This window comes from Tachysurus fulvidraco, chromosome 5 (assembly GCF_022655615.1).
Source record: "Tachysurus fulvidraco isolate hzauxx_2018 chromosome 5, HZAU_PFXX_2.0, whole genome shotgun sequence".
Lineage (NCBI taxonomy): Eukaryota > Metazoa > Chordata > Actinopteri > Siluriformes > Bagridae > Tachysurus > Tachysurus fulvidraco.
Window position 1 is genome coordinate 20,169,091 of NC_062522.1, and position 26,636 is coordinate 20,195,726.

The following is a 26,636-nucleotide window of genomic DNA, read 5'->3' on the forward strand; positions in this document are numbered from 1 at the left end:
CTGTTTTTGCTATCTTTGCACATGCTGTCTTGCACATTTCATTCAATTACTGTTTTGCACAATTCATTACATCATATAACTTCTGTTTTATATTGTTTTCATTCTAGCATTTTTGCACATGTACTATAAAATATACAGTATGTACTCTGGTCATCCCTGCTTTTGTGTATTGTCTTGTAATGGTGATTTATATCATTTGTTTACACTGTCCTTTGTCTTTCACTTTTTGCACCAGGTGCACAGATGCACTTTATGTGCGTAGGACTAACTTACTTAAGTCCTTAGCTCTGCGTTGTTATATGAGGATCTGTCTTTGTTCTATGTAGCACCATGGTCTTGGAGAAACGTCTTATTTCACTTTGTACTGTGTCAGCTATATATGGTTGAAATGACAATAAAAGCTTCTTAACTTGACTTGACTAATAAGAAAAATTTGGTCATTTTGACTATATTCAAAATATTTTTTGAATCTTTGCAGCATTCAAACAGGGTTAAATGAATGAGTTGAATGAGAACCATCTAATACAAAGGTGATAAAAGCCAAATTTCTAAAAAGATAACTGATCCCTATAGTATGCTTGTGTGTTGTCTGCATGGTTGCTTTACTCTGGTGCCCTGTAGATGTCACTCTAAAAATTGTGAAAGTCTTAAATGGCTGTTGAACACATACCGAGAGCTTATCTCCTCAAAACAATAGCCAGTTGTTGTAGTGTTGTACCCAATCCTGACTTCTACTGAGCAGCCATATGGAACGGGAAGTATGGGGATCCTGTATAATGTCTGACATTTACACACACACACACACACACACACACACACACACACACACACACACACACACACACACACACACACACACACACACACAGAGAGAGAGAGAGAGAGAGAGAGAGAGAGAGAGAGAGAGAGAGAGAGAGAGAGAGAGAGAGAGAGAGAGAGAGAGAGAGAGAGAGAGAGAGAGCAGTGCGATTAAAGTGTAGTTAAACAGCACTTTATGGAATGTAGTTAAACAGCACTTTATAGAGCTAGTATTAATAAGAAGTAATATTAAATGTTTTGCTGAATCTCTATTTATTAAATAATTAATTTTATGTTTAATTTCCTTTCTAATCAGAAATGTCTATGAACCTATATTTTTCTATAATACAATTTGTTGCCACAGAGGTATATCTCTGGTTGTCCATGAAGATTTTAACAAAATGCTTCTTTGTCTTCATTACCACTTTATCATTGCTATATTACCTTTTGCATTATTTACACTATGATGTGTCTTTATAAAATGGTTTGACCTTCAACGTTTAAAAAATTACTGTATAGAATACTTCACCATTGCAGTCTTATTTAGTTACAAGAGCTGTTTGGCTTTATATATATATATATATATATATATATATATATATATATATATATATATATATATATATATATATATATATATATATATATATATATATAAGCTGTTTTGAACAATTCTATTGTTATAAAGATAAACATCTGATTTCTGCTTTATTTTCTTATATAGGTGGCTTAATATAAATGTAAATATATGTCTGTGTTTGATTGATGGGGCTGTGGCCTGCATTATGCTAACAGATGATAAGCAATTTTCAGCTTCCATCTGGCCTTATATAATCTTTCTGTTTGTCTGTCTGGACATGGTAACATGGCTTGTGTGTCTGTGTAGATGGTTTTACTCTGGAGGTTTAACCAGGCGTCTGCCAGGTGACCTTGTTGACCCCGGACCTTTTGCTTCACAGTGAAGTGGTCGAACGAACAGCAGGTACATATATAACTCATACACATGGACACACAAACAGACATGCACTGATGAGCTTTGGGTATAATGAACAGCAGGAAAGCAAGAGGAGTGGGGGAGGATGGATGGAGGCCTTTGGCATTGTTATCGTGGAGGAACAGTACAGGCACAGTCAGGTCACTGAGAATGTGCAAGTGTGTGTGGCGCATGCCTGGGTCACACTCAAGCTGTTGCTCAGTGACAGACCTGCTGGTACGCTACAAAGGCCAATGACAAAAGACACACATTCAGAGAGGCAATCCCAGCTGTCAAATAAACACGTGTACACACACACACACACACACACACACACACACAACACACACTGCCACGAGTCACATCGCCAGAGTGACTTCTACCGTTCTGTCTAATTTATTGCCATCTTTGTTAATATAATACACCCCCAAACACACCCACAGACAGTGGCAAGCCTTCTTTTTAATTTGTCGGTTAAAAATTATCATCACAAAAGACATCCCAAGTGACATAGATGTTATATTCATAGGCAGAATGGCCAATGCCTTCCCCCCAAAATCTAATTATATAATGAATTTTAATTCTTAGTTCTGAGAAAACAAATGACAACTGGAGATTGGATGATCCATTTCTTTGCTAAAACACACATCTCTATCTAGGATTTAAGTTAATAAATATATATCACTAGCTAATCTAAAATATTACAATTGTGTATTACCTAATGGTCTCATAATTATACTGTGTCAATTATACTTATTTACTTTCTGTGTCAAATATTTGCTGATATAAATACTGTAAAGATTACATTATCTATGTTATTATTCATTATTATATTGTGTATTCAAGGCCAGTATTTTATGCGATGAAGTTGAATAGGTGACATAAAAGAATATCAGCAATGCCAAATGAAAACTGTTGCATAAAATATTAGCAAACTGTTGCCAAATAGTAAAAATATACCCTTGGCATGTGGGTTAAAAGAGTGTTAAAGTTACTACATAGTTTTCAGAATTAAAACGTCTTGCTTTGCACTGAGCCTGAATTATTGTGCCTGAATCCTTAAAAAAGTCCTTTGCAAAAGACTGCATCGACAGAAGTCATAAAAAAGACATCTCATTTGCTCTCTCTCTCTCTCTCTCTCTCTCTCTCTCTCTCTCTCTCTCTCTCTCTCTCTCTCTCTCTCTCTGTCTCTCTCTCTCTCTCTCATGCTTGTGTTCATTTGTTGTTGCAGGCTGGCAGCTGTGCACCATGTTCTAGAGCAGGTGGCCGGCTCGCAGGGTGGACAGAGAAAAAACGAGCGGCATGTGTTTGCGTAGGCGTTGGAGTGAGGGAGGGTGGGGACGAAGACAAGTCTCAGCATCCATATATCCTGTTTTGAGATGGGAACAATCTATGAGTGTTCAGCTGGCATCACTAGCCATAAAGAATCATCAGACCAGCCATGTCATCAACTAACCTTCACTGATCCTAGGAGTAAAAGCCATTTTTTTGAGCATGCAGATACAGTTATTTTAAAGGAGTGAATAATGTATCTTTATTTATTTATCTGTTGATTGTTGAACCGTATTGATTCATCCTAAGGTGAATAAAACTGGTTTCAGATCATGTGATTCCTATGGAGGAGCATGATTTCAAGTACACAAACATATTGCATGAATTAGCACATAAATTTATTTCGGCTTAATACTGAATATCAACTGAGAAACACAATAGACTGGAATCCTATCCAGGGTGTATTCTTGTCTTACACCCAGTGTTCCCATGATTGACTGCATATCCACTTCAACCTTGACCAGTAGGATGAAGCCATTAGTGAAGATGATCAGAAATACAAACTTACATTTTAATTATTAAAGTAACCACATTTTACAGGGTCTTTCCAATGGCACACAGACAAACATTATACTTAAACTTTTAGGAGAAAATATCAAGTTCCATGTGTACTATGTCAGTGTTTCATGCACATAAATATTTACTGTGCCTGGAAAAGGTCAATGAAAGTATATGCAGTAATTTTGCAAAAATCAGCAGTCTTTTAAGGTTATTACTTGTCACACGGTGTGATATAAAACAATGAAACTTTGACCAAAGTCCATAACAAAATGTGCAGTAACATACTATCCATGTCAGTTTATGCAATGAAGATCCTCTAACAATAGACCTGTGTTTAAAAATCACTATGTTCTGCTTCTAAGTTATTATGATACGAATGACACTTTGAATGTTTTCAAAGTGAGGTAATAATATATTTTTTTTCAATTACAATCTTTCATTTACATTTTGCTGTTTTCATTTTACAACCATATATTACCATATTTGTAGCCATTCTTTAATTATTTTTTTATTTGTCCATAAAATCACACTCAGAGATTTTAATACAACATTTCATTGCCCTCACTCAATTTTAGTGAGCATGTCTTTGCAACCTATGACCAAATAGATCTATCACTTTATTACTTGAACTTTTTTGTTATGTGCTTTTATATTTTAAATATTTGTCTGACAGGAAAATTAGGTCGATACTTGTAAAGTGTATAACTGGCTTCCAGAGACAAAGCTGGTTGAAACTGCAGAGCTGCAGTGCACTGAATATTTTCAGATATTGCCAGAATAACACACAGTTTCATTTGTTTTAGCTTATCTGACAGCCATGTGTTGCTCAGTTTATTTCCCTTGGTGTTACCATGCTGTGCTACATATTATTTCCAGGTAGTGTGTGAAATGCAGAACGTGACATTATTTTGAAGGCTAAACTCAGTTTTCAGCTAGTTATCCCAGGGACGTGTGAGCCAGAGCAGGTGACTATAGGACACTAGACAACCATCATGAAAAAACCCTAAATATAATTCTATATAATTTTATTTTGTATCAACGTTTATTTTGTATCACAACGTGTGCTATCAAACTTCAGATCATGTCATCAAATTTATATCAATGTCAAAATAGCCATGTCCCTTAAACCTACTCTGGATGTTCACACATTTAGGAATAAAATTTGCACATGGGTGAAAAAAGGAAAATCGCAATTAATTTGCCTGTTTGCTAATAAACTTGGCCCTTTCTTTTAATTATAATCAGCCTTCCCCAACTAGCTTGTTAGATAAGCTGCTTAGCTACAATGATCAATTACCTACCTACTGAACCAGTAACAGGTGGCCCAGGAAGGTTACACAAATAGGTGGTCTTTGGTTCAGTCTTGAACTGCAGTATGGTTAATGTCAGTATGAGGAATTCTGTGTGTTCTCATTTCTGAATTGCTTAACTCCAGATTCCTGGGTTTCCCACAATCATGGCAATGGATTGACTACATTTACCTTTTGATTGAAAAGCAGGTGCCTGGTGCCTTCTTTGGACTGGCATCCCATTTAGGCTATAGTATCTATCATGGAAAGTCTTGTCAATCACGAATCAATATTTTCAAAGACAGGGGCTTTTACCTCAACGGCCTGGCACAATTCTCTATTCTCTTATCTTGATTGTAATTGTGACAAGAGCTCAGTCAGTCTTAAACAATTATTATTAAATGCTAATTACCACTTAAGTTTGTATTTATTACGTTTAAATGCCATTGTTTAATTCTTAATCTTTTTCACTGGAAACATCAACATCTGCTTCATGATTCAGACGGCAAAGTCATTCATTCTTGAACCTTCATGATTCAAGTGTGTTATAATTCAGCCATTCTTAGGCCTTCTGTGGATTAAAACATTAACTGTTGGACATGACAAATTACACACCAAATACACACCATGTTCAAATCAAATTCTGATCACTGTTTCCATGGTAAAGCACAATGAATGAATGAAATGTATGAATGAATAAATGAATGAATAGATTAATGGAATGAATGAATGAATGAATGAATGAATGAATGAAATCTATACATGAATGAATGAATTGAGTAGGTTTTTATGTCTTGATGAATGTAATTATAAATCATATTGTATTTATGTCTAGTTCTGTTATGAATTAAAACCAGATTTTATGTATGTATGAGTATGCATATGTGTATGTATGTGTATATATACTGTATATATAATGTGTATATGTGTATATTTATCAATTGTGATGATTGAAATGTTGTTATTGTTGTAATGTAATTTTTTTTAGAGTGGACCCCAGGAAGACTAGCTGATTGCGCAGACTTTCAGCTAATGGGATCCATATAAATAAACAAATAAATAAATAAATACATTGAATGAATGAAATAAATGAATGAAATGTATACAATGTGTATGCACACGGCTAGTATTTTATGCTAGCACTCTATTAGTGGTATGTGTTTTTTCAAGTCATTGGTATTTTTTTTGTTTAATCATGTTAATACCGTGTATCCAATTGTATTTTCACCACACTTAGTCATTTTGCGTTCTATTAACTAGAGTAATTTAAGCAGACCCACCAGGTTGCTATTGACTGATCAGCTAGCTAATTAAAAGCACGTGTTTATGGGGGGCTTATCAATTACAAATGATTTGTCGCACGTGGTGAGACACGTGACGAGGCAGAAAGGGCTCGTGTGCCTCCTCAGTGTTAGCCCCGCCCCTCTACTGCCTCTTATTCCGCCTTTCTGTCAGTTGTTTAGCGCGCGCGCTTCAGTTACACAGTTGTGTGAGAGAAGCTCCTACGCTAAAGTACGTTACCATATTTACTCGTTCTGTTTTAACGGAAACAGCGCCGAGATTTCAGACTCGAAATCGGCCGCGGAGGAGTAATGGTCGGAATTTCGGGCACTTTCCAATGTAAGTCATTCCATTTTATCGCGCTTTTACAATAGAGACTGGCGTTAAGTTGTTTTCCTTTCAGATAATAAATAGATCATAACTGCCACACTGACACACAATACTATTTATAACGAGTCTTAGTTATAAATATACGTACTCGGATATAATAATATCTGGTACTTTTTACTTCACTGGTATAATATGCTCAATGATATATATGTTGTATCTTTTCCGTTGTAACTGTGAATGTTTGTGTACAGAATTGAGCCGCTCTTGAACGCGCCTTTCTAGGTAAAAGCTTAAGACTCTTGATCACCACTTGCTCTCTACACCACTTTTGCTCTGTTTGTACTTCAGAGTTGTTGTTTTTTTTACATTTCTTAAACTGTCTGTTTCTCCTTACTTTTACAACATGTTGTAAAAAGCCTATTCAATTAAGCCCTAACTGCTTTTATATACAGCGTCAATCTGCAGAAAGACTGTCAGACTTAATGGAGACCAAAAGATTTTTTAAATCAAGTCTTGTTGTTTATTTGAGATGATTAGAGGAGGACTATAGCGCCCCGCAACACCCCTCCTTTCCCATCCATTCCCCATACTGGAGGATTTGGAGCTAATCCACTCAGAGAAGTTTCACACCATCTGGACCTTTAGTGCTGCTAAAGAACAGAGCTGCAGGAGGTCTCGCCGTGCCGGTGCGTCTGTCTGTGTGTTGAGGCAGATCTGTGCCAACAACCCAGAGATGATGCCGGCTGTTGTTGGAGCATTGGGGTGTAGCCGAGGTATAAATAACAAATCTTGGTGAGCATTGCGCGGATGCTGGCTGCCGATGATGATGATGAAGAAAGTGTTATGAATGCTTGCACCACAAGAGGGCAGCGCTGAAACTTTCAATTGGTAATAGTGATTGATCTTCAACATAGAGTCGCTGTGGATCTAGAGCCCAACCTTGGAACCCTAGGCTTGAAGCAGGAATATACCTTGGATGGGACACCAGTTAATCGCAGACCCACATATATGCACACGTTTTTCGACTGATTCACACTTACAATTTAGAGCCCATGAATCAGGTACAATAGTGCTAGGAGGCAGCTTTGCAATCATGCTGGTTGTGAACCACAATGAAATGCACAACGAATCCAAACAGACTGTTGCATGTTTGTGCACAGGTTCCTATTTATTACCTGTAACATCTGAATCCCACTCAATGTATTTCACGTTGCTCTTTTTGTTGTTTTATTGTTTTTACCTTGTTTTAAAGAACTAAGGTCCAGATGGTGTGTGTGCCAACCCTGGTAGTAGATTAGTGTTCTATTTCCTGTGTGCGTGTGTGTGCGCGCACGAGCGCATATGTGAATCATCAAAAACAGAATCACCTTTATTGCCAAGTACTGTTCTTTTGCTCTCACTTGAAGCAATGGAATTGTGGACAATGAGGCTTTTCAGGTTTGAAGGAGCTCTAATTGGTTTTGGCTCTCTCTCCAGTGGGGCTCCAGTGCTGGCAGTTCAGAGCATTGGTCGCAGGGGAGAGTTTGTGAATGTCAGAGAGGAAGCATGAGAGAGGAGAGGCTGGAGTTTGGATCTCCCCTCCGGCTTTAGCAGCTGTATGTGCTTAAAGAAGCCCTAGGCTAGGATAGTCTCAGGTTGATTTTTTTTTTTTTTTAATCATTATTTTTTGCCTTAGATCCTTCCCAAATGTGTTGACCTCTTATGACCCATCGGGCATGTTGTTATTACCATTAGAGACATTTGTTCTTTTTGGAGAATAATCCATAACCTGATGGTTTATTTACTTTCATTCAATCAGTTGAGATGGCCGTTTTTTGTTGGAAATTATGTGCAAGAATATTTATAATAGAACATGTATTTCAGATGTAATTATCAGTAAATGGATTGTTTTTTTTTATGTATGCAACAACTGGCAAAAAAAGAATATACATTATTCTGTATGATACCTTTGTATGTGTTCAGAACGGGATGTCTGGTGTAGTTTAACAGCTGTAGATGTTCCTGATATCATTTTGTTTCTCTGTGTGAGAGAGAAAGAGAGAGGGAGAGTGTTTAAAAACAGATTATCCATGAAGGGAAATATGATGAAGTAATTGACATCAGCTTCACCAGATGTTTCTTGTTGCATGGCGCTGTGCGTACAGGCTGGGAAAGATGGGATCCAGATGTCCCGGCTCCCTGCACCAGCGCCTGTTGCCCAGAATGAAGCTTCACTGGAGACTGGGTTATTAGTGGGATCGGACCTCCTGGAGTCAGGCCTCTGCCCTGAGTTTCAAACTGCGGATATGAGCTTGACTTTAATGCTGATTGCTGCCTTCTGTCTTTCTTAAGTTGTCCAGTGCTTACTAAGTCTCAATTCCAAGCTGATAACACATGGTTGGCTTTGGCCTTCTTCTGGAGTGGACTGGTTATTCTCAAGCTGTGAAATGGCACATTTCGTTAACTGACGTAGAAGGAGCAATAAATGACTCCTTAACTGGCAATTGTTCTGTCCCAGTATGTTTTGAATTAAGTAGAGTTCTACACTATAGTAACAGTGGTGCTCATTGGTTGCCTTCAAGTGTTGTTCTAGGGCATACATCTAACAGCAGTTCATTCAGAAGCTCATTTTCAGTAGTACAAATGAGCTTTGAAAAGGTCTCACACTAGTGAGAGGTTTGGGTTTATCTCCTTGATTGGGGTCAGACACCCCCCCCCCCCCCCCATTTCTCTCTAGTTTTGTGTGCTTGGTGGGACAAAGCCACCAGTCAGTCAGCAGACTATCGTGGGGAGAGTGTTCAAAACCTTGTGAAAGAGGCTCATCACCACATTAAGCTTTATCGTCTTAAGCACACACACACACACACACACACACACACACACCAGACACAAACACACTTACTGTCTCTGTTCTGCTGTCTGCCTCTGTTTTCCACACACCCAGTCCCTCTCTGCTCCTACTTTCAATAGAAAAGCCAGCTGTTCCCTGGCTGTCAGTGGATTATTGGGGACAAAAAGGGAAAAGTTTCCTCAATCTAGACTATAAGAACTCTTACTGTGTGTTGACAGACTGTATGTGCATGCCTAAGTGGGAGTGTGTGTTTGTGTGGCTTCATTTGTATTCACCCTGTCTAAGATTGTCATGGAGATATCAGCAGCAGGGCTTTTTTCATCAAAGGTAGAGATTTGTTGCATATTACATGCATTTAATTAAATAAACAATATAGTCAGTGTTGCCCCCCCCCCTCCACTCACCCCCTCGTAATGCCTCATTCACTGGAATTGTAGCATTTAGCCATGAGAAAGTTGAAAGTTTGAAGGTAATTGATAACCTCTGTTATTTTGTGCATCAAACATTTATACACACATTCGAATGATTTTCTCTGAATTCTGATTATAACCAGCCTTGGAAAGAGATGCAGAGAGTGCCCTTGACAGGTCCTGCAATCTAAACTGAGGGAAAGGCATGTTCCCACATGGTCTCATCTTACTGCCAGGTGTTCCCAGCACACCATAGCTCAGCCACCTGCACAGCACAGGTGTGTCTGGGTGTGTGTGGTAATAACACAGCTGTGTCTCTAACCTAGAGGCTAGTAAGAGGTAGAAATACGAATTAAAGATAAATATCATATGACGGACACAAACGACCATACCCTTAAAAAGGGTTTAAGCAAAACAGTCATTTTTGAGCAGACAGACAATTTCACTGTCACTATGTCCCCCCCCCCCCGATCTGTAGTCTTACTTTCCATCATGTAATCAAATGACCAACAAACATGACCAACCTGAACAGATTGTTTTTGAACAGGTTCCACAGTTTAAACACTGCAGCAAATGTATAATGTCACATGGTTACAGTTCATGGATGAAGAAACCAAGTAAATGAGACTTGCTATATAAGCAGTTACTAAACCTAAACCTTACTATGCTAAAGTTTGTATTAGACATAACCTGGACTGCTGGTTTTTGTGCTGTACTTCTATGTGAAAAAAACACTTTAGCTAGTAAACATAGAGCTCGGTCTGGCTTTTAGCCACCGAGCATATTTGTGCTGTTTTAACACTGTATTTGACTTATGTTTATCATTATGTTTAACATCCAGGAAATAATTACTGGCTGTTTCTTAGCTATATATCTCCTGCATACCAGCTTTCTAAATCTACTGTTTTACCATATTCAGGACTAAATGCATGTAAAAAAAAACAAAAAAAACAAACAAACCAGAATTAACCTAAATGTTAAATTTTGTTCTAACTGGCTTAAAAACACTGTGGAGTACCAACACACACATTCTCACAGCAATATATATGGTTCATGTGCACTCTACATGATGGTGTGCTGGGAATTTGGTATTGGTTAGCTCAAAGGGACAAACTATGAAGCTGATTACTGACTTCTAAGGGCATCATGATTTTGTATTTGAGACTTGGAAGGCAAACTGACTTTACAGCTCGATTGTGTGCATGCGTGTGTTGCATCTATGCTCTTGGCTGCAAGCTGTGGAAACTCTGGGGTGCTGTAGCCAAGTGAGCGTGTGACCCACCTCTCATAAATTTTACTGCAGACTCATGCACATACAAACACTCGCTCGTTACTCATGGTCTCTCACTTACTTACTTTCTTTCTCTCACTCATGCACACACACTTAATTATCCATTTATTTGTCTTATGAACACTACCCATTCTCAATTAGACATTCATTCACAATCACACAGTACTTTTCTCTGCTTATCCTTTTTTCTTTTATATGTATACACAGTCTCTCACCACAAACTTTGTGTGTGGAGTAAAGCCTGTGTGTGCACACACGCTCATGTGCCTATAATGGGGGTAGGCAGGGTGCGTCAGGCTTTACTTGAACTAATGGCTCCCAGGCGTGCAACATGGCCAGACATACTGGAGCCGAGAGCAGAGAGAAGGAATGCCACTCCAAAACCCAGCGTGAGAGGGGAGAGATAGAAAGAGAAAGGGAGGGAGGTAGTGGGGAGTGTGTGGCTGGAAGAAGGCTGTGAAGAATTTTGTTGGCAGACAGAACAGCGGTTTTGGGTAGGTAAGACTGGAATGTTTTCCCACCTTTCAATTCCTCCCCCCTGTGTTGCACATCTGTGTAAACTGCTTTCTATCTATCAAGCTGCATCCCATATTAAACCAGAGTAAAGAATCAACACAGGTTCTATATAAAAATAGATTTTTTTCCCCTCCAAATTGGATGAGGAGATGTTTATTATTCTTTCTGAATGGAATCCAACAGGAGTGTTTTTCGTCTCAATTTCAAGTAACAGTTGTGAACCCATGATCACAGCCATAGCTAGTAGAAAGAAGACTTTTTTCCCTTTAATAAAGGAAGCTTGAGGTGCTGTATAAATCTTAACACTATTTTTTTTATTAGGCAATAGCTCTGAATACCCAGCTCAGCTTAACAATCAATAGCAGCATTGCTTTGAAGACTGCAGTGCAAACGAACAGACAATGCTGCAGACTGAATGATGAACAGACTGAAGTCTGTTTAAATTAACAAACATAGCATTGTTCAGAAGGGAACTTCCATTTCTTCTTTTTCTGACCTGCAATTAGAAACTTCACATAATCACACCTATAGCAACTTGAGCAGCCTCTCAGTAATTCTGACCTAAAGCATCAAGTGAGATACTTTTGTCTTCTCTGTTTCTCACCCTCATGTGTATTATGCTGTCTTACATTTTGTATGCAAATCCTATAGCCCCACCCCCATACATTGTGTAACATCACATGTGCACCCACAAGCACACATCAACTCTCTTTTACAGGTCCTGAACTTTTCAGGGGTGAGGCATATAGCCCTTTATTAGCATGTAAATGAAATCAGTTGGCGTAAACTCTGATTAACTCGGGGCTATGAGCACTGACCCCACTTGATTGAGTTTGAGTTACTTGCACCAATTCTATAGGACTTATTTGAAGCCAAGGCTGGTTTGGTATTTAAAACCTGATTAGATGTCTGCAGTTTGAAATCTTATATAAATAATCAGTAAACTATTCAAATCAAGTCAAATTTTGTCACATACATACAGGGTACGACATGCAGTGAAATGCTTTTTGTATCTGTCCAGTATTTAAGCATAAAGGAATGCAATTAGGGATAAAAATAAAACAGAAACCAAAAGGTGATAGATAAATAAAAAGTGTAAATTATATAAAAAACTATATAAAATATGTGAAATAATGTATATACATAAAAATATATATTGAGTAGCTAATCATGGCTGCAGACTTAAATAGATGGGATTTGTAGGCAGCAAAGTTTTCACATGTGGGAATCTGGGTCCTCACATGCGTTTCAAAGAGGAACTCTTCCCATGTGCAGCTGTGTGAAGATTGGCTGCACAGCTGTTTCCACCATATAAGCTCTGTGCACAAGCATCCTAATGTGGTCATGTTGGAAATATAGACAGTGAGTAGCGGATTGGGGTCAGCCCCCTCTGTGAGTGTGCGTTTTCTGAAGATTTTTTACATTTTGTGCAGAACTTTTTTTTTTTTTTAAACCTGGGAGTTTCCATTAAATTCTGCATAACTGTAGCAAAATCCTGATATGTTTAGGTCTAAACCTAATTTAAACTCAGTATAAAATAAAGATTTTTTTTTGTCTTTTTAGTTTTTCAAATAGGTTTTTTATTTATATATTTTTTAAGGAACACAATCACAAAAACGCTCAAAATCTCCAAAATATTGCGTATTCTGATCAATTCTCTGATGTTAGGAGTGCGTTAGGAGTGCAGTGCCAGGGAACATCATCAAAGAGAGTCACAGACACTGAAGTGCTTACACCGTGCACACATTTCACAAGTACACTTGGAGTATTTAGCAGTTGTTTTGTGCCTCATTGCTCCACTGTGACCCTTGTAACCAAGTCTGCAAAAGAGAGACATCCAACACCTTATAATGGACTGCTTGTGTTTCCTTGACACCTGCAGTGTTTAGTTCTCCTGGCTGCAAAGCAAGGCTTTTGTGTTTTGTGTTTTTTTTTTGTTTGTTTGTTTGTTTGTTTTGTTTAAAAGGTAAAAATATCAAATCAAATGATCCGTTATCATAGATGGATTAATGATTCATTTGAAGTGTTCAGCACATGTTCTTATATGTAGGTTGCTTAAAGTGCACAACACATTTGTGTATTTTCAGGTCTCATTATTTGGGGTGTTTTATTAAGTGACACATCTTTTCCCCTCTACTTGGCACATACTTTGTTTGACCTTTTAATGCCAGAACAATTAGTTATGTTAATCAGTAAGCCCACCTCACTAAATACATTAAACAGATAATCAGCTGATTGGCCAGGAGCCACAGAATGTTTTTTTTTTTTTGCCCAGCCAGCTATGCTTGAAGTGAGCATCGTGAAGTGGGGGAAGTGTGTGTGTGTGTGTGTGTGTGTGTGTGTGTGTATGGGAGTGTTTTTCTGTCCATCTCCATCTCTGTCTCAAAGTGAGATTGTTAAGAGAGGTGAACGGGTTGGATTGCTGAGCAGTAAAAGAAAGTGGAGAGAAAAGTGGAGAGACAAATAGAGCTACAACCAAAGTATGAGGAAGCAAGAGAAATAAAGAAGTCTTTCTGAATCTCATCGCCCATCTGGACTCCATCTGTGTTTCTCTTTCTGCAAGAGGAGCTTGAACTCTAGCTCCCATATGCAGGGGGCTTAGACACATGCCCCACATATGAAGGAGAGCAAAAGGGAGCTGTAAACAAGCTAAACCAAGGGAGTCACTTGTTTTTGGAATAAGAGGGAAGGAAAAAAGGACCATCCACAGAGGTGAGGTGTGTGTGCAAATATGTCAACGTATGCCTTCATTTAAGACACTTGTTTAATTTTTTTATTACTTCTATGAGACAAAATTCATTTTGTCTTGGAACACATTAGCTATCAGCTAGTTATATTGTAACTACAGACTGTTCTGAATATTTAGACTGGTATTATGGTGTAGTGCTGAATTTTGTTGGCTGTAGATAAAGGTAGTCAATGACTATTCCTCATGGCTTATACTTTAACCACAGACAGGAGAATGTCATACTGGGGAAGTCTGAGAGGGATTCTTCATCAACTAGATCTTTGTGTCCCCATCACTTTATCTCACAATCCATACTTCACTTCTCCATGTAAAAAAAAAAGTAGTTACTTTAATTCATAAATGGTGTTTTTTGTTTGTCTGTGAGGTATTGGCTGATCTGCTGGATGGTAAGCACTTGTTAATTGTGTACTAAATACATTCAGATAGAACACGGAATTTAAGTCTTTGCCAAAAACGTTTGTTTAGTAACAGCAAATTTCCCAGACAGCTCTAATCTGTGCTGCTTGAGACTGGATATAGGCTCCAGGGCAGTGTTTGTTGTAGACTGCTCGTCACTGCAGGTCTGCATAATCTTAGCAAACACAATCTCCTGGCAAGTCCTGACAGACACACACCAGAGCATGCTGCACACTGTCAGCCTGACAGTCCTGAGTGTTTGTAGTGGTGTGTGTGTGTGTGTGTGTGTGTGTGTGTGTGTGTGAGAGTGAGAGAGAGAGAGAGTGAGAGAGAGAGAGAGTGAGAGAGAGAGAGAAGCGAAAGAGATCTGATCTGCAGACTGGCTGTCTGCTCTGTTGTAAATGGAGAGTTTTGGGCTATGTAATATATCACACTCCATTATTCAGACCTCATGAAAAAGAGAGATATTTGGCGGACAAGACAGTTCAGGTTTTTTTTCCTTTATTTGGCTAGACATTAAAAGATGTGATTTGAATCTTACATGTCAGTGGGCTGAAAAAAAGTTCCAATAATAATGTGTGCACACACAGGTCAGCAGTGGGAAAAGCCAACAGGAAGTAACCTATTGGTATTACCTGCAATAACTGTTGAGATGAAACAATCTATTAATACGTCTGATTTACTCTGCATGTGGAAGTGTCATGCTTAGTAAGCTTGCTGTTATGACCCCGCTCTTCTCAGGGTCAAGTCAGGAGAGGAGCCCTGCAGGGCATCGGCTGTGCTCACCATGTAAGTGCACTATCAGTAGCCACAGTGGCGCAGCTTCTTTGTCTGAGCTGTATTCACTGACCCCAAACTTTAACCTATGCTGTCCACCAGCTTTCCCTGGGGACATAGTCGTAAGTTAATCTCCTCATGGGCCCCACAATTAGAGACAGGACTCGGGCTTGACCTAATCTTTACAGGCTCTGTGTGGGAGTGTGAGAGGGAAAAGTAAAGACTTTTTTAAAGTTTTTAAAAAAACAAATGGCTGAAATATAGCTTTATCTGTTACAGCTCATTGTGAATACCATAATTTTAAAATTATGACTCTATTTGTAATGAATGTGAATAAATATCCACGGGAAACCACTTTATCAAGCTCCGTTGCATTTCAATAGGATGGAGATGATTTTTCATGTGAATATACCGCATGCAACTTATGTCACTGCTAATGAGGAGACACGTACACACAAACAGGCTTTGTTTATTCAAGACCCATGTGGGAGATCTTTGAATCGCTCTTGTGATTTGTTATAGAAGAACTTAATAAAAGCCCCAGGCTTGTCCTTTCACAGAAAGGAAAGCCATAAATGAAGTTCATTTGAATACGGTTGATGAGTGTGGGTCAAGAGGGGATTTGCTTTGTTGCAATTAGTAAGGCCACAGTAGTTCTATATACAACACACACAGTCGTGCAACCTGTTGCTGAGCACAGACACACACGCGCACACGCGCCTACATTGCTGGAGAGGAACAGATGTGTGTGCATTGTTAGTATGTGAGGACTGACAAGCACCAGGTGCAGCCTTTGTTTTGCTTGCCTTTGCCCAACCCCCAGCAAAACCCCCCACCCCCCCAGCACACACACACTTCCCACCATCAGCCATGTCTTCTATCCTCTTCGTTTCCATGTCCCCGTCTCCTCTCAATTCTCCCCTTCTGCTGAGACACAGGTGACTGTTGGAGCCTCCAGCTGCCAGCATGCTGCCCCATTAGGTCCATATGGTAGAGATGCTCTGAGGCGGCTGCCTCCAACACCACCCCCCTACACTCTGTTGAAGATTTGATGGCTTAACCCTTTGTATTCATGGCTCGAAGGGGTTTTGTATGGCTGCTGGGTGCCTGAAGGTGGTATGAGCCTTTCAGTCTTTTGTTGCACTGTGTTTAAATGATTTTCCAGTCTGGGTGCACTCAAGTGCTTTTAAAGGAAAGTTGTATATCGTTTTAAACAAAGACTGAGCGGGGCTTTTAAATAAGCTCTTTGTGCAAGTTGCTCCAATGTTAAGCGTTTTAGCCAGTGACGGGGGGAGTAAATATCTCTACTTATTCATGCTAATGGACTTGGTTACGCTCTGCTGTGCACTGTGCATGATGTTGGGATTATATGTACATCTGAGCTTGGATGGTTGCTGGTTTAGATACATGCCTTTTGAAAAACTGACTGATTTCAATGAAGCTGTTGATGTTTTTGTGTACATTTACTGTTTTTGTTTGTTTGTTTTTTCATGGCCATTCTACAACTGTGCAATTAATTCTTAACTTTCATGCTTTTTATATTCTCGTATATTTTCATCTTTTTTAATTCTCTTAGACATTTAGCCAGAATTATGTTACTACTCGTCAGTAGGTGAGACCCGTTTAGCTTTGCGGATACGTCTATGTATACCTGGGTAATTGTCTTTAACTGTGAAAAAGAGTAAATACATTGCCACAGCATGCATAGCTTAATGCACAAATGTGTGCCGATATTCAACCTCTCTCAGAATTACATGGTTTAAACAAACAAGGGCAGGTGAAAGCAGTGCTGCTTTATTTGCATAACAAAAGTGTACACCTGCACATATAAAACTAGGTCTCTGTCCAAGCTTTCTTGACTAAAGCATTTTTATTTATATTTCTCATCAGTTCTTATCCCCCTACACACTTCAGTGTGGTCTGTTGCTCTCCCACTCCTTCTATACACAGTAGTTTGTATCATTTTTATGCCATATACTAACAGTTGGTGTTCAGGGGAAGCAGCACATTGACTGTTTGTTGTTAGTGAATCAATATTTAGCTGAGCTGATAAAGATGGGCTGTGTTAACAGCAAAGTGTTCTTGCCAGGTGATCAGTACACCCTAAAGGTCCCATACTCCAGCTGCCTTGTGTGTATTCATGCACACATGTGTTTAATATAGCATGATCATTTCCTAATTGTAGCACAAATCCAAGTTCAAACCTATTTCAGCTCCCATTAGTCACACATGGCTTATTTGTCCTAACATATGAGGTCTTCTTTGTATATAAAAGAGAAGTAGAGACAAGTGACATCTTAATCATTACCTGAACCGTAGAAAAGTGCCATTTTGTTAAAACATATTGAACGATCCCACTTCCTACCCCTAAAATTTTCACCAGTGCATTTCAGGTGTTTTTGGTGTGTGATTTTTAAGTAGAAAGGAAAAAGTATTTAATTTTATGGCACAGAGCCAATCCACTTGGCCTCATCTGCCTCCATCCCTATCATTTGTTCTGTCTTTTCTTCCTGCCTCCTGGGTGAAAAACAGGTGGTCACACAGAAGGTAAAAAAACTACATTATTTACAATAAAGAATAAATATTTAACTTATTTTAAGAGCTAAATAGACAGGATGAGAGGCTTTCACCATGCAGAACTGTGTTGTGTTTGTGTGTTAAACATGGGTGTCAAACCTATTTTCGGAATCATATAGTTAAGGATTGTTTTAATTTTTTTCCCCAAAAAAAAACTTTTGTTCATCCAGCCTAGTTTTGTTCTTTGTATGTAGGAGTAAAACTTATGCATGAGGAGTTTGAAAATCGTTTTAGTGTGCACTTTTAAGAGGGCTGTCTTCTTTTAAAACAATACTATTACTCCCTTCTATGGACACCAATTCATCCTATTAGTCCCAATGAATAAACACAGAACAAAAATTTCCCTGGTCACAAAGAAACACCCATAAATCTATGAAACATCGCATAAGAAGCATCTCATGACCTTTGACAGGCCAAGCTACACTTGTCTATTAGCCGCTATTCTAAAAGCGTTTTCAAGCATCAGATATACTCGGAATGGAGCTAATGGCTCTGCTCATGGTTCTTTTTAAGGACAATGGTTTCTCTGATCTACGACTGTTGAGCTTGGTGGTCCATTCAAAGGCAGAAAGTATGTGCTGAATGGCCTTTGTGGACGCTAGTTAGCAAGCGTGAAATAGCCAAGCTACTCTTTTCTAACTGGGGGCTCAATGATGGACTGTTCTTCCCAGGGACAAAGCTTGCCTCATTTGCACCTCAGCTGTGGGGCCTCCATGGTTAATAAGCAGAAGACATCTGGCATCCTCCAACCATGGGAGAGAGGTTCCTCAAGGCCCCGTGTTGGGCCAAGGCTCAATTGGTTTTGTGTTGTTGCTGTGATCCCCACTGGCGTTCACTTATTAATAGCCAGAAAAATATGGTATTAATATACTACTAATAATAAGGTGATGCAACATTATTTTGCTGCATTTCTAGTGCAAATACAAATATTCTCTTGGCTGAAAATGGGTACGTGAGCTTTGTACCGTGTTATTGAACTTCTTTCTTAATGAGAAGGGTTAGGGTTAGGGAAATGCTTTGAGATTATGAAGAAATATTAAAATTAACCCTTTTGTTCTCTTTTATTCTCAGACAGTGGAGAGAAGAAGGTTCTTGCCATGCCCGGTTCTCCAGTGGATGTAAAGACTCATTCCAGACCATCCGCCATGCCCCCTCTTCCCTCAGTCAACCCTAGTGGACCTCGGCCTGCCGCCTTTTCTTCCACGGCATGTATGTTCTCCACACAAATGTACAATTATAACTCACATGTCAGCATACTTCTGTCTGACTTTTAAAAAAAAGTTCCTTTCTAGAAAATGGATCCTTCATTAATCCTGTATAGTTTGTTTTTCATTTAAAATAAAATTTAAACAATTAATTAACAATTAATGTAATGGTTTATTACATGAATTTTTTATTAATGTAATAGACTATTAATGTTTTTTTAATTATTTTTTTGTAATTAACAATTAATGTAATAGACTATTAACATTTGTTAATATAATTAAGAAGAAGCTGCACTTCTTCATTTACATTTCTACATTTTATTACCATTTTTACACAGTTTAGTTTCATTTAATTCAGTTAGACTTTCTGCCAGTTAACTTTGGCCATTTCCTTCAAAAGTGACCAATGGGATGAACCATTCTCCACCAACACTCAACGCTGTCCCCTCCCCACCTCAGCGGTATAGTAATGGACCATCCTCATCCTCTTCTTCTTCACTGGCCAATCAGCAGCTCCCAGCTACGTGTGGTGCTCGGCAGCTTAGTAAACTGAAGCGGTTCCTCACTACATTGCAACAGTTTGGCAACGACATCTCACCTGAGATTGGAGAGAGTGTGCGGAGTTTGGTCCTTGCCTTGGTGGTATGTTGTCTGTGTGTGTGTGTGTGTGTGTGTGTGTGTGTGTGTGTGTGTGTGTTGTGTATTCTGTTAAACTTAAGAAAACTCTTAACTCTCTCCTAACAGAATTCCACAGTCACTATTGAGGAGTTTCATTCCAGACTTCAAGAGGCCACTAATTTCCCCTTAAGACCATTTGTCATCCCTTTCTTGAAGGTCTGTACACTTTTCTCTATTTTACACTGTGTCCAGTGTCATGAGTAAATGTGTAGTGTGTCTCTCTACTATTTTTTTAAGTAAGCCTTGCCATCCATGACCTTCGAACTATTGTTTAAAAACACTATATTTGTGATGAATGCAATTTATTTTTAAAGAACCAGATATTGGCTTATTGATTTTAATTAAAGAACCAGATTTTACACTGTACCTATTTCCATTTTGTGTGTGGTTTCACCATTCTTGAAGATTGACACAATATATCATGTGGTGGGAAATTCCAGACAAAGAATAAGTTTCTTTCAGAGCGGCAATTCTCTGAGAACTAGAAAATCTCTGATTTATGCCTCTGGGTTTCTGAGACTGCTTTCCCCCCCTGATGCACTGATCTAAGACATATTCATAACATTCGGAAGTGTGAAACATGGCTGTAAAGTGTCCCGGGACTTTTTATGGGGGCTGAGCGACATATGGACTCCAGCTTAGATTAACACAGGCGTCTAGAGGATTGGCCCATCCTGGAAATGTCTTGCCTGAATGATGGGCAGCATATGTACTGGCAAAGGATCGAGAAAGAGGAAGGGAATGGTAATTACGCAAGGCATGGTCTTAATTAAAGAAAAAAGTGAGCGAGGAAGTCCATCTTGAAATGTTAAATTACTTGAGGGATGTTTATCTGGCTTGGTTAAGGCCAAGTCAGGGTTAAACATGCCTTAACTGGTAACTGTAGGGAGAGGTGAAACTTGGGTTAGCAGTTTATATTGTATTTTATATGCAGTTAAATCAACTCAGAGGTTCTGTTTTTCTTTATTGAATACATGCATCAATATTGACAGAAACCAGTTTTTCAGTAATCAGCATGTCTGTTCTAATAACATGGTCCATATACCAGTACTGTGCAAGGAATGCTATAGATCTGTTTTGTGTCATTTTTGACAACTTTGCAAATCTTTTCTCCTCCCCTCATCTCTGGGGTTTTCACGATAGATTTAGTGTGTATTTTGTCTGGATACATTAATGCCAACAGTAGTCTGGATGGGGACGTAATACTTAGGGAGTGTTTAGTAATGCTGAGCAGGGCCTCCATCAATCAAAGGCTGCATGCAGACGCCACAGTCCCAGACACGGAGACTGCTTTGAGGTTTTTGCACAGATTGATTCTAAGCCCTAATTCAGGACCAGCGTGTGGGGGTGGCTAATTTGAACCATCTTAAGGGAAAAGATGAAACTGCAGTCTGTTTATGGTTTGCAGAAAACTTTATAATGTAAAATGAGCTCCTACTCTACCTTGTCAAATATCCAGAAGATAGAAACTATTTAAAGACATCTGACACATTTCCCTGTACATAAATACTGTATTTGTGATTGTTTTTTGACATTGCCATAATTTTTCCATATATTTCCCCTGCAGGCAAACCTACCATTGCTGCAGAGAGAGCTGCTGCATTGTGCAAGAGCAGCTAAGCAGACTCCAGCACAGTATCTCTCCCAACACGAACACTTGCTGCTCAGCACAGCTGCACCTTCTCCTGCAGACTCCACTGAGCTACTGCTAGAGCCAAGTGAAAGCAACAAAAGACACAGTCCTAGCAGGTACCCACATAACATACACTGGACAAAGCTGTTCTCTCTGATTGACCTTGATATGAACTATACATTTTATTTATTGCCCATCCTTAATTAGAGCCAAAGAAAATGGTTTCCATGAGCGACCCACAGCCCCATTAGAGCCTCCAGCCAAGCGGATCTGCACCATTAGCCCTGCCCCCAGACATAGCCCTGCCCACCCTGTGCCACTTCAGATTCACCCAACCCCACCCCCTCTCCAGCATTATGCCCTGGATGACATCAATACCCCACATCTGTACAGAGAGCCACATCGCATCCTGGAACTTCGAGAACTCAAGGACCGGCCACGACTGCCAGGTAATTATTGTACTTGTGCAAGCATACACATTCAAATAATGCCAGTAGTCCATGCAAATACAATTATGCAATTTAATTTGGATGGATAATGAGAGATAATGAGAGATCTGTACCTGTAAATAAGTAGATGGACATTTTAATCGGGAATTTCATGCTGGAGAGTGGTCCCTGATCAATAAAAGGACAGTGTAATGGGGAAAGTAAAGAGAAAAGATGGGGTCATTTAAGTAAATTGATATCGGCATGAGCTTATTCCCATCATGCTTGTCTTGAGCTTCTGCCAGTTCCTTTTGCACAATACTCAATCTTCATTAAAGAGCATTTGAGCACTATCCCACTGATGGTGGGCTCTGTGTGAGTGCACGCGTGCAAGTGTGTTGTTTGAGCCTCATATCCAAGCCTTGATTTGTTTAGAAGTGGCCTGCTCCACTCAGCCAGAGCGGCTCCCTGAAGGAATGTTGAGTGTGTGTGCGCGTGTGCACTATGGGGTGGAGAATGCATTCTGACAGCTGAGTTCCAGATGTGGGTTGTGAGCGATGTGGGTTTTTTTGCAGTCTGTTTTTAATCATTGTACTTTTTGAGCTGAAATTTTTTTTTATTCCTGTATATTTTCAATCCTGTCTTGTCTTTTTTTTCATTTATATGGCATAAATATCCAAAAAGAATAATGCCCTAACTTGATGGCAAATAATTTAAAGATAATAGATCTGAATTTTTTTTTTTTTTTTATGTAATCAGGTACTAACGGGGGTTACCATGAGGAGCCCGTTGACCACAGACTGACTGAGAGAGAGTGGGCTGACGAATGGAGACATCTAGATCATGTAAGAACATGTCAATAACTCAGTCACTATAATGATATATCAAATATAAAAACTACAGAACATCTTGGGGTACATCTTTATAATATTGCATGTGCATCACACAAGAAAAATGTAGTCTTTGTTATAGTATTACTGTTTTGTTTTGTTTTATTTGCACCCATGTTGAGTCTGTATGAATTTCATAGTTTACTAAGGAACAGGCAAAATTGCAAATCATCTGAATAAAAAAAAATGTAAATAATTCTAGGTGCTGAACTGTATCGTGGACATGGTGGAGAAGACAAGGCGTTCAGTGAGCGTCTTGAGGCGCTGTCAGGAATCAGACCGTGAGGAGCTCAACTACTGGCGACGGAGGTCCAGTCAGCTTGATGGTGCACGCAAGAGTGTTGCAACTCCCAGCACTGTGTCCTTCTCCAAATCACACAGTCCTCTCTCTGCTGATGTAGTCAGCTCCGGTGAGTCATTTCTCTAGTATACTGTTATTAAACTGTTTTAGAGCATGTTTGTGGGGGGAAAACGTGCCTATTATTTTTTGCTGTGGAAATTTTTAGTGTAGCCATTTATGGATATTTAAGGTATGAATGAATTATTTGTGCCCTCTTGTGGTGATCTGAGGCACTAAGCTTTAACGGACTTTGTGTGTGTGTGTGTGTGTGTGTGTGTGTGTGTGTGTGTGTGTGTGTGTGTGTGTGTGTGTGTGTGTGTGAGAGAGCGCGCTTGCCTGCTGAGTGAGCAGGTGTTGCACGCTTGTGTCCAGGCTGCTACATTAGGAGAGTGTGTTGTTTGAGCTCTGCTTTCTGGCATTCACTCATTTCTACCATCTGTGATCAGTCCCTGCCCAAACCAAGTTGCGTTCTATACGACTGCTCCCCTACCTCCCTCCCACCCTCTCTTTCTCTGTCTCTGTCTCTGCACTGGTCTCTTCTCATGTTGAGTGCTGCGTTTTAATGTGAACGATCTCTTCATCTTTTAGATACTCAGCGGGAGCTCTCTCTGCATGCTGGCCCTGGCTATGTGCCTGATGAGATCTGGAGGAAAGCTGGTAAGGGTGGCAACCCTAGGAAACCTGTTTACTACCCCCGCTTGCACCTGTCCCCTAGTTTCTGCCTTATCTGACATTTATAAGGATTATACAGGTTGTATAATGCTTATAATTGTTCTGCATAAACACTATCTGAAGAATAGAAATAAGATTTGATCTCTTTCGATTCTTTTTTGGCTACTGTAGAGGAAGCAGTCAATGAGGTGAAGCGGCAGGCAATGGATGAGGTGCAAAAGGCAGTGGCAGAGGCAGAGCAGAAAGCCTTTGAAATGATTGCAGCTGAGAGAGCCAAGATGGAAAAAACCCTAGCTGAGGCAAAACGGAAAGCCACAGAAGATGCAATTCAGGTCATCAATGAACAAGAGGACTCCAGCGAGGTAAGTGTTTATTAATTCATTTGTCCATCTATGAGCATGTATCCCAATCTATCTGTCTGTCTGTTCATCTGTTGAACTAAGCATTCATTCACTCCCACCCACACAAGCTCTTGGTCTTGCTTTTCTCTCAGTGCTGCTGGAACTGTGGCCGGAAAGCGAGTGAGACGTGTAGTGGGTGTAATGCTGCTCGCTATTGTGGCTCCTTCTGCCAGCACAAGGACTGGGAGCGTCACCACCTGATCTGCAGCCCGGGCCTGCAGGCTCAACCCAAAGCGTTGTCCACCCTTAACACGCGTGTTCTGACCAAAGCACCGGAGAGTGGCCCAACCCAAAGCCCCTGCCTGGAAAAAACTGCCAACACGTCACGAGCCTCTACCCCCCCAAGCCCTACCTTAGCCTCCACCCCTGACTCCAACACACATTAAAGGAAACACTAGAGAAGACATCTGGACATTTTACATCTCAGTGACATGATGAAGGCTATAAACATCAGAAAATCATGCAAAAGGATCCAAATTAATAAGCACAGTAATAGGATATTTCACACAAATGATGGGAGGAATGGCTTATTGTTTTCAGTTGGACAATAAGACCATTTAGTTTTTTTATTTTATTTAAGATGAGTAAACAATGTGAAAATCACTTTCAAGCAAAATATAGCAATGTTCTCTGTTTATGGAATATAAAGACATTATCAGATGATGGCTGTATCTTGTTACTGACCATTGTACTGGTGTTTAATGATTCCTCTTGCACAAAACCTGTCGGTCATTGTTGTTGTGAGTGTGAGTATGTGTGCATGTTTGTATATGTACACACGTGTATGTTTCTACCGCATGTGTTGGACAATTTAGTTGCCTGTAGAGCAATGTCTAAAAGCAGGAGCACCATTGCTGGCCATGCATCAATACAGTTGTGATCCATAGAGCTTACACTTCAGCATCTTTTCATTTGATTCAAGTCTGTGTTTGCTATCTAATGTAACACATTAATGACTCAACAGACAACAATAAAGCAATACAAAGGTAAAACAACGCACTTTCATGAATTCATGTTTCTGTATTATGAGCATGGCTACCAAACCTTGGGGAGTCCAAAAGCAACCGATGACAAAGTAGCTGAGTGGGAATTAAGGTTATTGAAGAAAGTGACGAGGCGTCCTGAAATGATTCTAGCATATCAACTTAGCTCACTTTGTGCAATACTCCCCCTGGTCTAGTGGGTCCAGGCTGTATTATTGAGCAGTGCACAATCACAGCACAATGTAAAAACACATGGTACAAAAATGTAGTCATCAGAACACAGATCTTTTGGCCACTTTATAAAATAGCAGTATGTTTTTCCAGCAAAACCTTTTAAATATGTGTTAGCAGGTGACTTGCTCTCAGGTTTTATTTTCATAATTTTGTTGATTGTGAAAAATTTAAAAATGGAAATGAATCTGATTCAGTCAGCGGTTAGGTTTTGTTCAGACAGTTAAGCTTCTGAGAGTTAGTTATCTACTAGAAAAGGTTCAATTTGGGGTGTTTACAGCTTATTCTTTCACAACCCTAACACTAATAAATACTTGAGATATTTTTGGAGAATGATTTAAAAAAAAAAAAAAAACAACTTTCTATTATGAGGTTTTATCTGGGTTAAAAAGAAATGGGAGATGGAACCATGTAATACTAAGATCTCAAATTGCCTTGCATATAGTTTTGTACTGTGGCTTCAAGATCTGTGAATGATGGCATTAACCCTCTTCAGGGGATTTGATCCCAATACAGAAAAGTCATATTATTGTGTTTTATTTGATTCATGCATAATTAATTTTGTGTAATATGATCCTTCAGTGCTGGGTGTAAAGCTCTGTGAAATGAACATGTTTTCTGGTGTTGCCTGTAAGTGTTGCAACTAAATCTATTTAAATCTCAGGAGTATGTTATATGTAAATAAGTTTATTCCCTTGATCATGTTTAGAGAGGATAGAGTTTAACCTTTGTTTTTGTCTGTTTGTTTTTGTGTCAGATTAGTGTCAACATTCTTTTCACGTTTTATGTCAAAATAAATTCCATTATTTTTTCATTATGAAATGACTTCTTGTAAAATGTGATTATAAACAAATAGATCTGTATTTTGTGAGCCATGTGTCACTAAAATGTTTGTTTTCTCACAAGACACAAAGAGAACCTTGAAATGAAGTAGTGATTAAGAAATAAACACAAATGAATATTACAAAGTTTGATTACTTTATTATTTGCAAACTGTTTTTGCGATAAAATATGATCATGATTAATGATTCATTTAAGGAGCCTTAAAGCTGCTTTCTAATAAATAAATAAAAACACAGGGTTCTCCCACATTTATTTATTTATTTATTTGCAATTCTGCAGCTA

The 26,636-nt window shown here is 39.1% G+C and overlaps 1 protein-coding gene across 2 annotated transcripts; it reads left to right on the top strand.

Moving 5' to 3' along the window:
• The first annotated feature begins 6,290 nt into the window (after positions 1 to 6,290).
• cbfa2t2 (CBFA2/RUNX1 partner transcriptional co-repressor 2) lies at positions 6,291 to 26,382 on the top strand. Of its 2 annotated transcripts, none has more exons than XM_027147247.2 (11): positions 6,291 to 6,513; positions 19,122 to 19,259; positions 19,656 to 19,897; positions 20,000 to 20,089; positions 21,501 to 21,682; positions 21,774 to 22,015; positions 22,754 to 22,839; positions 23,087 to 23,294; positions 23,813 to 23,881; positions 24,068 to 24,258; positions 24,390 to 26,382. In XM_027147247.2, the coding sequence occupies exons 1-11, from the start codon at positions 6,486 to 6,488 to the stop codon at positions 24,681 to 24,683; spliced, it is 1,770 nt and encodes a 589-aa protein (XP_027003048.1). In that variant the 5' UTR covers positions 6,291 to 6,485; the 3' UTR covers positions 24,684 to 26,382. The 2 variants fall into 2 exon arrangements, with proteins under 2 accessions (XP_027003048.1, XP_027003049.1); XM_027147248.2 differs by lacking the exon at positions 6,291 to 6,513 and adding an exon at positions 13,997 to 14,263.
• The last annotated feature ends 254 nt before the right edge of the window (positions 26,383 to 26,636 follow it).

Coding starts and splice junctions, on each gene's coding strand:
- cbfa2t2 (XM_027147247.2), top strand. CDS start 6,486: ATGGTCGGAATTTCGGGCACTTTCCAAT. Junction 19,260..19,655: donor CGCCTTTTCTTCCACGGCAT/GTATGTTCTCCA, acceptor TTCCTTCAAAAG/TGACCAATGGGATGAACCAT. Junction 21,683..21,773: donor AAAAGACACAGTCCTAGCAG/GTACCCACATAA, acceptor ATCCTTAATTAG/AGCCAAAGAAAATGGTTTCC.